The sequence below is a fragment of the Gymnoscopelus microlampas genome, assembly GCF_963454915.1.
Source record: "Gymnoscopelus microlampas genome assembly, chromosome: 9".
Taxonomy (NCBI): domain Eukaryota; kingdom Metazoa; phylum Chordata; class Actinopteri; order Myctophiformes; family Myctophidae; genus Gymnoscopelus; species Gymnoscopelus microlampas.
The window spans coordinates 14,213,438-14,227,578 of NC_139946.1; the positions used below are offsets into that span (position 1 = coordinate 14,213,438).

General features: G+C 40.0%; 1 protein-coding gene across 1 annotated transcript; it reads right to left on the reverse strand.

Moving 5' to 3' along the window:
* Positions 1–257: 257 nt before the first annotated feature.
* Positions 258–13,904, reverse strand: LOC311051193 (5-hydroxytryptamine receptor 3A-like). Its single transcript, XM_084065624.1, has 9 exons — positions 13,834–13,904; positions 13,026–13,186; positions 12,802–12,846; positions 12,524–12,630; positions 11,367–11,536; positions 9,589–9,749; positions 8,604–8,814; positions 3,123–3,332; positions 258–672 (listed from the first exon to the last, which is right to left on the reverse strand). The coding sequence occupies exons 1-9, from the start codon at positions 13,889–13,891 to the stop codon at positions 335–337; spliced, it is 1,461 nt and encodes a 486-aa protein (XP_083921750.1). The 5' UTR covers positions 13,892–13,904; the 3' UTR covers positions 258–334.
* Between the last annotated feature and the right edge of the window lie 237 nt (positions 13,905–14,141).

Below are 14,141 nucleotides of genomic sequence, written 5' to 3' on the forward strand. Positions count from 1 at the left end.
AAACAGTCCAATGCTTTGGCGTGGACCTGCATGGTCAGACCTTCATTAGTGTAGGACCTATACACTAATCCATATGGATTTGTTATTGACAAGATTGACAATCAATCACATACAAATCAGTTGTAAAAACGGAACATTGAATTGCATTTATTTAGCCTTTAATTAACCTAGAGAGAAAAATGCAAACAAATGCAGTAGTTTCAGGAATACACAAAACAAGGTACAGTAAACAGAATAAATACAAATATGCTGTAAAAAGGTTAAGTATATACAGTTTTATATAATATATATGTATATAGTGATATAGTGAGCAATTAATACATATGAATATTATTCACTGCTCGATCCAGAAGCATCCTATCGTGATGAAGCTGGCAAACATGAACACAATATAGAATCCAAACAGCAGCCGGTCCATGACCAGCCCTATCTTGTTCCACTCCTCTTTGTTCTGACCGCCCTGGAGGTGTCTGTCCATCTGCATGCGGATGGCTCTGAGGTCCCTGGACAGCCTCTTCAGCTCCTCCAGGGCAGGAGTCAGTGGGTCTGCTGGGGGGGTTTTCACTGGAGACCCTGGAATGTTGAAGGTCTTCTGAGACGCTGCTGTGATGTAGATCCGAGGTTCTCCGTTGGTGACGGGACCATGCTGGATATCCTTGCTATTCACTGTCACTGAGTAGAAAAGGGAAAGTGAGTGATGCTGGTTTCCCAGCCATTAGTTAAAGGGATAGTTCACCCCCAAAATGACTTTTCTTCTATGGATTAGTCACCCCATGGAGACTTGAATTCAAGAATATCTTTTAGTTTTTGTCGCATTAAGCCCTAAGCCAATAATTTGATGAACGTTAGCTGCTCCGGTAGGAGACACAAAGAGTCTCCTTTGTGTCTCCTACCGGAACCGCTGCCCATCAAATTGGACATCAAATTGGACATCAAATTCAAGTCTCCATGGGGTGACTAATCGATAGAAAAAAAAACATTTTTTTGGGTGAACTATCCCTTTAAGTGCCGGTGCCGAAAACTAAGTGGAACTAGAAAAAGTGCACTCCTCAGAGCACAGGTCTACGCCATACCGGGTTGTCTACCCAGGGGCCGCTATTTTAGAAGGCTGATATGGACAATTGGAATGGTATATGAGGAACCTGACTGATATATCTTGATCACATGACTTCAGAGATAATGTGTGCTGATTTGTGTGAGTTTTGGACAAAGGTTGTAGGAGTTGTAGCAAAAAGTTTGTTTTAAAAAACATGCAAAATGGTGGAAAACGTAGTTGGCACAAATGGACTATATGGGGAGTTGGCTGCAAAGTTTCACGACGATCGGTCCAACGGTGCCGGAGATTAGCTGTTCACAAACGGACTGACAGACGGTCGGACAGACGGATGGACAGGGTTGAAAACATAGTCACCGGCCCTCAGCCTTCCGGAGACTTATAGCGCTGCACAATAATGGTTGGTGCTGGGCAATTTCAGAAGGAAGGAGTAAACGCAGAAAGATGCAAAATAACGAGAGGCGGAAGACAAATGAACAACATAGGAGCAGGAGGATCAGCAGAACTGTCAGAATCAAAATGTTCATAAAACATTGAAGTGACATCTATATTATAATTTATAGAATCTCTGTGTGTCTGTCACACAAAATTCGTCCCTGGCATAACTCAGACAGCGTCCGAACCTTCTGTCCCAAACTTGCCGTGTGTCTCATATGACCCTGTGGTGTGCAGAGCCAAACAGCTATTCGGACAGACCAACGGTTTCCAAGAAGCGGGAAATCATGAATATCTGTATCTGTCGGCCCACGGGGCTCTTGACTACCAGGGGCCCTGGGCCACAAAGTGTAAAAATAATGCTTTTTAGCTCAAATCAAAAAATTACACAGTTCCAGGTCTTAATGGGTTAACAGACCCTGTTCCGCAGACGTTAGGGTCAGTAGCAGTCTCTGATGTACTGATGTCATTGTTTGCTCCATCATTACCTTGAGCAGTGATGGAAGAAGTACTCACATTTTTTACTTACTTTAAGTAAAAGTATCGATACCACAATGTAGAAATACTCTATTACAAGTAAAAGTCCAGTATTCAAAATGGACTTGAGTACAAAAGTATTGGCATCAAAATATACTTTAAGTACCAAAAGTAAAAGTATATCCCTTTCACAAGTTTTCATAATGTATACAAATCATTGAAAATAGCTACAAGCTCACAACGTGTCTCGATGCGACGTGTTGTGAGCTTGTAGATCGGCTATTTTCAAATAGCTTAATAGGGCTGAAGTGGTTCAATCAGAAACACTCTCGTCTTAGTAGATAAAGAACCATTTATTGACACAAATGGAATACAGTTAAGCTTGGCGTTAAAGCTCCACTCTTGGGAGAATATTCACTGAATTTTGTCGAAGCAGCCTGCTAAGCATATATTCAGAGAATGCTTAAGCAAATCCCCATAGGGATACAATGACAACAATAAGCAATACATTAACATATTAGTTAGAATTAGCAGATATACATGATAAACACAAGTATTTGAGCCTAGCAAGATTTTAAAGAGCAGATATACATGATAACCACAAGTATTTGAGCCTAAGCCAGACTCTAAACAAAGCAGATATACATGATCATCACAAGTATTTGAGCCTATGGCAGACTCTAATCAAAAGGTGGAGGCTGGGGTGGAGGAGGAGCTAGCTAAATGCATTGGTTCAGCAACCAAGAAAGACCTAGAGAATATGAAGCCATATTTATAGGAACCTCTTTGCTCAAGCATGAGCTGTGATTGGATAATGAGTGTGTGATGTAATGACCAGCTGGGCTGTGAATGGGGAATAGAAAGCTGATGTTCATCAGCTGACTGACTGCTGGTTACAGCTTTGGCGTGCACGACTTCCGTGTCCTGCATGAACTAACGCTATGCTTCATTTAGTGTATGTTTTGTAATAATAATCTGAATCTACAAAGTAACTAGTAACTAAAGTCAAATAATTCTAGTGGAGTAAAAGTACAATATCTGCCACTAAGATGTAGTGGAGTAGAAGTAAAAGTATTAAAATTAAAAATACCTCACAATTGTACAGTACAGTACAATTACAGTAAAGTACTTACTGTAGTTACTTTCCACCACTGACCTTGAGCATCTGGGTTGATCATAACCGTGACTCTGTTCCCGGGTGGTTTCGGAGAGAGACAGACGACGTAGGCCAGGTACTTCAGCACCACGGTCCTGAGCCAGCGAGGCACGGGGGAGTGATGGCGGGAGCTGCACTTGATGTTGGTGATGAAAAGGGTCTCCAGCAGGCTGACCACCATCACAGCCATGGTGATGGAGAAGAACACATCTATACAGGGGGGACAGAGAAGGGAAAAAATGAGGGTTGGAAGATGAAGCTGAAAGTTCCAGTGATCCCCCTCGACTCTACCGTCACTTTTGTAGTGCCCTTGAGGAGCCATATAGGGGCTAATGTTTGAAATGGGACACTTCAATGGGACACTTCAACACTAATGTCTCTCCCTAGTGGCTGTTTGGAAGATGATAATAAGAAAAGTGTACTGTCTTATAATAATGATTAAAAAAATAATTTACTTTACTTACCTTTACATTTTTCCTTTGTTTTATTTATTTTATGCTTTTGATGCATACAATGCCTTTCTTGTCTTTGAAAGCCTTTTATGGACATTGTGGCCTTTGTGTATGGAATGTAAATATATGGAATGTAATTATTCAAATTCATATTTCAGACATTTAGCAGATGTTCCATAGCATTCTCATGCCCAATTCGTCATATAGCGCTGCCTGGTCAAACGCCATAGGCCAGTGGTTCTCAAAGTGAGGTCCGGGGACCGCCAGGGGGTTCCAGGGGGTCCCCAGCAAAATGTGTTGATATAGCATTAAAATCAGTTTAAAGGGATATTTTACTTTCAAACATGTTTGAGGTCATTTTAGTGTCTACTCAGACTTTTGCGAGCACTCCAGAGTTTTTAAGTTGCTTGATTCAGTATTTAGATATTTTATATTCATTTTATCAGACACACCCCCTTAACCCTTGTAACTTCAAACTCCATTTTAACCATGATAGATTCATTGAAAACACCCGTCCTTAAATCTGGTGACTCACACTGCCCTCCTAATACGTGAGGGGGCCATGTTTTTTTGATTACTTTTTTGATTATTATAAATAGTATTATATATTTTTCATTTTTCTCAAAAATGATAAAAAAAATACCTGGGAGGGAATTCATAAAAATCGTGCACTTGGTGTCAAGATTTAGATTTTTGGCATGGTGTTAGGTATATGGGCATAAGGTTTGTCTGTTTGCAATAACTCCAATATTAGATAGGTATAGGTATGGTCGAAACCCCAAATAATTGTTTGTAAATCAGTTGTAAAAATAGAACATTGAATTGCCTTTATTTAGCCTTTAACCTATAGAGAAAAATGCAAACAAATGCAGTAGTTTCAGGAAGACAATACAAGGTACAGTAAACAGAAGAAATTAAAATATGCTGTTGACAAATAAAAACGTTATGTACTGTATATACAGTTTTATATAATATATATGTATATAGTGATATAGTGAGCAATTAATAAATATGAATATACTATATATATTATTCACTGCGCGATCCAGAAGCATCTACCCATCTTGAACATTTTCAAGATGGCGTTTGAGATGGCTGCCGAGAGCTTAAAATGGCTATAAACTGTAGGGAATATTAAAAAAAACATACAAATTGTGCACTTGGTAACTAGTTTTAGATCTTTCAAACACGGCGCCCTGAGACATTAGAAGGACAATATCAGTCACCAAAACCAAGGATGGGTGTTCGATGAATCTATCATGATTAAAATGGAGTTTGTAGTTACAAGGGGTTTGTATAGGAACGGGGCGTGTCTGATAAAATGAATATCAAATATCTAAATACTGAATCAAGCAACTTCAAAACGGTCTAGGGTTAGGGTTGTCCGATATTGGCTTTTTTACCGATAACCGATATACCGATATTGACCAACTCTTAATTACCGATACCGATATCAACCGATACCGATATATGCGGGGATTATTGTGATTAGGGTAAGCTCAAATTTCATATCACACACACCATATACAGTAAAAACTCCTGTAACTTACTTATAAAGCAAAAAAAAAAAAAAAAAAAAAAAAAAATTTTTTTTTTTCAAAAACCGATACCGATATTTTCCCGATATCAATTTTTATGCTAATATCGGCCGATAATATCGGGAGGCCGATAAAATCGGACATCCCTATCTAGGGTACCCATAAAAACCTGAGTAAATGTTAAAATGACCCCAAACATGTTTGAAAGTGAAATATCCCTTTAATCACTTTAACCTGATATTTATGACAGTTCATATGACTGGCCTGTAATCTCGCTGAAGCAATTAGGCTCTGTTCAAGCGGATGGGTTTTTGGACAAACTTTACACTGGATTTTATTACCTTAATAAACATTGTCATAACGCTATGCTTCCAGTCGCTAGTTTAAAGTCTTCTTTCAATCACCATGATATGCGTTTCGGTGAATTATGGTCCCATTTATTTTCAAATTAATGATAAAGTAGGGTATGTTTCTAGGGTTTCTACTGGTTCTACTGATTCTACCGAATGAAGACCCGCCCTCGCTGCGATTTCAGCCAATAGCATTGATTTCCGGACGCATTTCGGACCGAATATCAACCGGATATAGAAATATGGCGGATTGTATGTTCAAGCAGTCAAAACAAGCTTCAGAGCTGCCGCACTCTCTTTATCAGGCAAATATTGCTTTAATCTTGAAGAAAGATAGAGATCCATTAGACATGTCCTCCTACCGCCCAATATCCTTTCTTCCTATGGAAATGAACATTTTTAGCAAGAAAATGGCCAATAGACTCTCCAGGCACAGCGCCGATCTGATCCACCCCGACCAAACAGGTTTTGTTCCGGGCCGTCACATAAATTCCAACCTACGCCGTCTTTTTAATATCATGTACCATAAGCATAAGGAAGAGTCGGTGGTCATTGCCCTTGACTGCGAGAAAGCCTTTGATTGCTTGGAATGGAAATACATACTGTCTACTTTAAAACATTTTGGCTTCGGGGAAACATTTATAGATTGGATCAATATAATTTACGCCCATCCTGAGGCATCAATTGTCACTAATGGGGAGGTCTCACGGCCTTTTCATCTTATGAGAGGGGTGAGGCAGGGGGACAGCTGCTCCCCTTATCTCTTCAATTTAGCCATCGAAGTTCTAGCCAGCCAGATTAGAGCTAATCAAGAAACCGCCCCAATCCAAGTTCACAACACTGTCAACCATCTATCGGTATTTACTGATGATATGACTTTATTTATTTCCCGTCCTAAAACATCTATCCCACCTTTATTACATTTAATTGAGACATTTGGTAGTTTTTCGGTCTACAAGATCAATTGGGGTAAAAGTGAATTGATGCCCATTTCTGAGAATGTTGATCCAAGCTTCCTGCACACAACACCTTTTAAGGTTTCCACAGACAAATTTAAAACCCTGGGTATAATAGCCACTCATAAACATGGGGAACTTTTAAAAAAGAACTGGGATTGCAAGATGCAGCAATTGAAAAATAACATTGAATTCTGGAACACTTTTTATACATCTTCAATTGTTTACCAATTGTTATACATCTTCAATTGTTTATACCTCTCTACTATTTCAAAAAGTTGGATTCTGTTGTTTCATCTTTTCTTTGGAGTAACAAATCTGTGAGGATATCTAAAAAACATTTATGTAAGTCTAAGGCAGCAGGGGGCTTCGGGCTACCGCAATTTAAATTGTACTACTGGGCAGCCAACTTGTACAGTATGTGCTGTCTTTTTGGCGCAACTGCCTATCAGCAGAGCATGTAAATGGACCAACTTGGCTTCAGATTGAGATGGCTTCAGTTGGTGTTACCGCTCTTCCTGCGTTACTTAATAATCCAGCCAAGCGTAAAATACCACCCTACATAACCAACCATATTATACTTAACTCTTTAAAAATATGGAAACAAATTCAGTCATTTCTTAATCTGCCCAAGGTGCACTTGGATAGTCCAATCTGTCATAACCATGCATTTCCTGCTGCCTTAACAGACCCCGTTTTTTCTACTTGGAAGAACAAAAACATTGTAACTATTAAGGATCTGTATGCAGAGGGTAACCTCTTGTCTTTTCAACAACTACAAAAGTCTCATAACCTGCCAGCAGCTCACTTCTTTAGGTTCCTTCAGATCAGGAACTATCTTGGGACTCATATACCTAACTTTATACATTTACCAAAACACAACACACTAGACAGTATTCTTCAGCTTACATCTGGTTTTATGGGTTCAGTTTCCTCTTTCTATGACATTCTACAGGCTTCTGATGTTGTTTCTAGTGATACATCTAGGTGCGACTGGGAGAGGGATTTGGATATTACAATTTCGGAAGATGTTTGGGAGTCAATTTTGGGTAAAATACATTCCAGTTCTATAAATGCCAGACACACCATGGTCCAGTTCAAAGTTGTGCACAGACTACACTATTCAAAGTCAAGGCTTCATGCCATATATCCCAATACCTCTCCCTTAAGTGCAAGCAGGAGACCGGCACACTTGCTCACCAGTTCTGGTTCTGCTCAAAACTAAACACATTTTGGTCACTTATTTTTGATTATATTTCAAAGGCTTTGAATAAAAACATTGAGCCAGATCCACTACTGGCTATGTTTGGATCCGTGGCATTCTATCCCTCTATTAAATCATTTGAGGGTCAAGCCATCTCCTTGTGCACACTGCTGGCCAAACGTTTAACTTTGCAACAATGGAAATCTGAATCTAGTCCTCTGTTCCAGCAGTGGCTTAGAGACTTGGGCAATGTGCTACACATGGAGAGAATTCGGTATGCAATCATCAAAAAAGATCAGGTCTTTCTGAAAATATGGCAACCCCTGTTGGATAGGTGGTCGGTCTCCTGTGACGGAGCCCGGGCTCGAGGTGGCCCCTCAAGTGTTTGAGAACGGTGTGGGTTGAGATTTCTCTGTGCCTTGTTTGTATAACACACGCTGTCATGTCATCTACTTTGATACTGTTTTGGCTGAGTTTTATAATTTTATTTTTATTTTTCTCAGTTTTTTTTTGTTTTTGTCCTTTTATTTTCTCCTTTCTCCACTTTTTTCCCTCTTTCCTGTACTTTAAATACATTGTCAAATTACTATCTTGTGAAGGTTGGGTGGGTTGGGTGGTGGGGGGGGGTTTGTGTTTGTCTTGTGCGTTTGTTTGTTTCACAGATAATTCTAGTCATTGTTTATCCTCCTGTAAAACTGACATCTTCAATAAAAATTATGTGAAAATAGAAATATGGCGGATTGGAAATCGCTGCAAAATAGGTCTGTAGAAACAAAATAGGTCATTTACGGTCTGTAGAAACCAATGGCGTGACGCTATCCATATTCTTTTACGGTGTATGCTCTGGACACTATGATGGTAGAACAAACTTGCTCTTCTAGCCTCGTTGCACGCTAATCTAAAGTTGCCAAATGATGCAACACCTTATAAGTTATATTTACAGGTTATACGTTATAACCTGTAATTACATGAGCTACTCACTGATGAGAGGTGTTGTTGTTCCGGTGGCTGGCAGCAGGTCATTCATGATGAGCAGGAAGACGGTGTAGCCCAGGATGAGGGTCATCTTGAAGGAGGAACGGTCAACGCTCTCAGGCGGAAGCAGAAAGCTGAAGAGGTCCACTGTGATGAGGAAACAGCTGGGAACCAGGAGGTTCACCACGTAGAGAATAGGATTTCTTCTTAAAAGCAACTAAGTGAGAGAAACAGCAGGTATCACCTGAGGGTCAGTAAAATGATTGACTCTATGGTGGTTACTACTCTGAGAAAGATGACATTTGTATACGTTTGCCTACAAAAAAAGTTTGCTAATACATTAACTTGTAAAGCATCTGTGTAATTTTATACTTTGAAAAAAATTGCCTTCACCTAGCTCAGGAAGCACATCTAGAAAATTATTAAAATCCTCTGCAAAGATATAATTATAAGGCATAGACTATTAGAGTTAATTTGTTATTTGTTGGCTAAGAACCTCCTATAATATAATGTGGGACGGTGCAATTACAACGTTGATGACAGAAGACAGAAATGATTGCTGAAGAGTTATGTTAGCCTACTCCACCTATGTTTAGAACAAATATGGGAAAATTCTCATTCTACTACTCTACCAACAAAATGTGGAATGCCATGACACCATCCATTAACTGATGTGTATCACTGGTCTCTTTCTAAATTGGCCTGTTGATGACATGTATTATTGTGTACATTTTGTATGCTGTGTTGAGGAATTGAATACATAGGCTACTGTAGGACCACAATGGAAACAAGTCCCCAGGACTTTTTTCTGTTATCCTTTTAGACTTAATGTTTGACTGTACCACATGCTGTTTACATTTCTGACTATTAAGTATTTATATGTTGTTGTTATTATTATTATTATTATTATTATTATTAATAAAAAGGAATTAAGATAAGTAATATCTTATTATAAGTCAGAAATTCCCTGACCAAATTGAAGTGTTCTTACATGGAATTCCAGCTCTGAGAAGCTCCCCTCAGTGACGACCAGTGTGGATGGTTGTGCTATAATGTCTTTGAGCTCCCATTCTCCCCTCGTCCGAATCACATCTCTGGACTCGGCATAAATCTCCTGGGCTGTGCTGCCCATAACCAGCTTTACGTCTGAAGCTGCAACCACAGTTTTAAGGGTTGATCAAAAGGTAGTGGTGTTAGTGTCGTAAGAGCCTTAACAAGCTTAGGTCATGATGACCTGATTTTGCTCTGATCATAGTTATGCCCAATTATGTGCAGGTGTGTGTAATGTCTTGATGATTATGTGCAGCAGTGTTTAGTTAATTGAATGTTTGATCATTAGTCTTTTGTGCTGTTCTGTTTGAGTTTGGTCAGAAGAAGCTAAAGTTGAAGCTGAGAGCAAATATTGTTTTTACCACTACACTACAATAGAACCACTTGTTGTATGCCTAATATGTTTTGCTTTAATGTCAGTAAAGTCACTAAAAACGGATACAAAGTGCGTTGTGCATCAGATTACTATGTGCTCATCTTTTTTATGAAGATATATTTTGCCAATGTTTTGAGAGGTGTTGTTTAGCAGGTATAAAGGTGGAGAAGGGACTGTTTGAAAGAGCAGCAGAGCACCAACAGAGAACGCAAGACTTGTCAGAAGGACAGCAGAGGGGAAGGTTGTGCTAGAACCACGGAGCAAGGGTGGAGAAGAAGTGAGTGTAGACACACCAGCCACCAAGGAGCATTTGGAAGCCGAGGTGTGCCTACTCCGAGGAAAAGAAATAGTAGAAGTGATTGTACCGCAGGGAAGGAAGAGACGAGCGAGACCAGACCATAAAAGGAGATGACCATATGAGACAAGTGAGACCAGACCATAAAAGGAGCGAGGAGACGGAGAAGTGGCGATAAACGTTGCAGGCGCAACTAACTCAGCGCCATGTGTAAAAGCCTGGCTGGCGAGTGAGTATTCGAACAACGCAACGTTTAATCCTTGTATAACCACTGCCTGAAAACAACGCTATAAACTGTAAATGCACAGATGAACTGATCTAATTTCTATAATTGCAGACGGAGAAAAAGAAGACTAAGAAGGCTGGCCTAAACCTTATGGACATGCAGCATAATCCCTTGAACAAACCGTGTTGAGTATGTAAGCACTTTATTGGCACCGCACTTTACTTTTGAAGTATTTGTTGCAAAACCCCTGCTACAGTGAAACCCCCTTGATAAAGTGAACCTTGCATATTTTGCACAACGTTATAATTGATTTTATAGTTGTTGTGTAAATTGCTGTGTTTTAGTTAGGTATTTTTATTAGTATAGTGTTTATTTTGAATGGTTTTAAGGCGAAGATGCCACTGTATTAGGGACCTAAATAGTAATGTACCTTTTTGATACAAACCGGCCTGACCGCCTGCAAGGTTGTGTTGACGTCTCGGAGGTACCGAGACTATGATGATTTACGATTCTGACATAACTCGGACAGCGCTGAGTCGGCTGGAGGTGACTTTGCAACGTTCGGCATGGCAACTCGCTCGCTCGGCGGTGCCTCTCGTGGCTCAAGTCGCTTTCAGACGGCACGCCTCCGTCGGTGAAAACGAGTGCACCTTTTTCAATCTGACTGGTTTTCCAATCATACTGTAGCGCATATATATATATATATATATATATATATATATATATATATATATATATATATATGTGTATATATATATATATATATGAAAATCTGTCTCGTCTCTGTCACCTGCTGTCTGTCTGTCTGTCTCTCTCTCTCACCATAGTGAAGGTAGGATCCAAAGGTCATGGGGCAGTTCTGAGTGTCGAAAGGGAACCTGAAGATTTCCATGTGACAGGAAGTGACCGCTGTGACTGGCCTATCATCATACACATGTCCTTTGTTGTCCAGGTACACAAAGGGAGTGTTGGGAGAGTTGTCTTCATCCATGCTGCACCAGGACAAAAGCAGGCAAAAACGGAATGGAATCGAATGGTATAAGGCCGGTTTAGGTTTAGTTTAATGTACGTACAAGTTCCTCAATAAAATACACATAAATACAAACACTGTGATAAAGAAACAAAAACTCCACGACAGAGGGGGCAGCAGAAGCTGAGTGGGAATAGGGTTGGGCTCCTTGAGGATTCTAACGATTCCGGTTCCTTAACGATTCCCTTTAATGATTCCTATAGGGGGTTCCAAATGGACCCTTACAGGTCTGTAACTCTGAGAGTGTACAAATGGAACCAAATGGACCCGTAAGGGTCCACTCTCAGAGTTATGGTGGTCCTTCAAATTAAAACGTTTGAGAGCCACTGGTATAGTAATTGTATAACAGAAATTAAGTCCACATATCAGCTCTGACAGTGTGATAAACCGGCTCCGGAAACTGTTCCAAATGTGATGGAACCGATTCCGGTTCTTCAATGTCGTTTCCGGTTCCGGATCCCAACCCTACCTGGGAATGTGAAGGTCACCGGTTTGCCCAGACGGTCTGCCCAGGTGTCTTACTGACCCTTAGCAAGACATTTAACCGCTAACTGCTTCCCAGGCACTGTATTAATAGCACCCTTTGCTCCTGATAATTAGGTGCACAGTGACAAATACCCTAACAACACCAAAAAGGCTAAACTAAACTAAATTATTATTAAATTATAATTCTGCCAAACCGACAGAAAATCAATCAATCAACCAGTCACATTTCCTCCACTGAATCCCTAAAACCATAGCCATAATTCATCATAATTAATGCCATTTTCAGCACCCATTATGAAAGCTACAGTATTAAACCTATGACACTCATCTGAAGACTGGCACAAAACATCACATCATCATAGCATTTCATCCAATAAGGAGAGGGGTTGCGTGGACTTTTAAATAAGGCAGTGCTTTTTGTTGTTGTTGCACATTCTTTTTGTCATAAAATAGGAAAACTTACAACTCGGCAATGCGGATGTCTGGAACCCACAGCTTCTCACGAGGGACAGAGACCCTCCACGCTCCACATTCTCTCTCATCCCAGCTCAAACCCTCAATGTCCCACTCCTAGATAGAATCAGAAACCAGAAACAAATGTTTTAGGGGTCAAATTCTTTTCAAAGACGGATGTCATTTCTTAAAGATGCTTTACTCTCTTTTCAATCCAACACTTTAATATAGGAAAATGGAAATATAATGTATTGAATCGTGTTTTGCTGTTCATACGTGAATACTTACAAAGATTTGCCATAGGAGCGTTGTAAGTGACTGGGCTTTTTCATTCTTGAGAGAATGTTCAGAAAATGTTCAGTGTTCAAGATTTAGTACAGGGGGGGGGGATGCATTTACTGACTCAAACTAAATCCAATAACATAATTGGGAGCTGCACCCAAACATATACGTTTATATGACATACTGTACAGACAGACATGACAATGTTAAAGAAATAGACAGGTACTCACCACTCCTAGAATTCCCACTATGGTAAAATGAACGCTTACTTCTGTAGGTGCTGTAAGGTTTTTTGCAGGACGTATGAGTTTCTTACTAAATACCTTGTCCTCCAGGGCCTTAAACAATGACTCAGGAGTTGGACTGCTACAATTCAATGCTGCTGCCCAACCTGGATTTATGGGGAAAACAATGCCAAGTGAATGTAATGTTTCCAACATCAATTCACATTAATACTGTACATTCCAATACTCTATGGCATAGAGACAGTAGGGAGTATGTTTCCATTTTCCCTTGTACTCCACCTCATATAACACTCCTTATTTATTTTTTATCAGTTGCATTGCTCATCCTCAAGGAAAAATACAAACATACACACAGTCAGTTTGATAAACAGTGAATAGGCTATTCCTTAGTACCTGCAGATCATTCATGACGCCTGTGACGCCTGTGTCATCTGAATTGCCCACTAGTCTCCATCAGGGGATGGAAGGTTAACAAGGGCAAAGCATTTAGGTCATTTTGAAAACAAGGGGGATGGCATGCTGCTATTCCCCTCATCCCCTTCAAATCATCGCTTACTGGTTGATACCCTGAGCTTATACCGCATATACTGTACTAGGTTTGATGTCTGCTATCCTAGCTACTTTGTAGCGCTACTCACTTCACTGCTTATCCTATATCATTGATGCATAACTGATCCAATTGTCATTTATTTGCATACATTTCAAAGGTATACTGTATGGCATCTGAGGTGTCTGACCGAAAGTATAGCCAGGTCCAACATGTGGAGTGTCAACTGAGAAGCCAGTTTCTTACCGTGAAGCAGAACGACACAGAAGAAAACGAACTCAGCAGGTTTCATTAGATCCTTCATCGCTCAAGTCTCTTTTTTTTGGGGGGGGGGGGGGGGTTGTACAACAACAACAAAAAAGTTCTGTCCGTTCCGTCAGCTTGTCTTGTGTCAGTGTGGCAAGATGTGTTCCCTAAAAATAATAACTCATCAATTCCCTTTGTACCAGACACTAAGTACTGACTGTAGAACAAACAAATAAAATGTTTCACTCACCTCACCACGCCCAGTGAAAACTTCTTTTTATATTCATTAAATTATTTGGCCTGACACT

Bases quoted from the DNA above. Each gene is read 5' to 3' on its own strand.
- LOC311051193 (XM_084065624.1), bottom strand. From the start codon at position 13,891: ATGAAGGATCTAATGAAACCTGCTGAGTTCGTTTTCTTCTGTGTCGTT. The intron at 11,537-12,523 runs GTAAGTTTTCCT...GTCCTGGTGCAG, and splicing joins GACATCCGCATTGCCGAGTT to CATGGATGAAGACAACTCTC. The intron at 8,815-9,588 runs GTAAGAACACTT...TCTCTCACTTAG, and splicing joins TCTCAGAGCTGGAATTCCAT to TTGCTTTTAAGAAGAAATCC.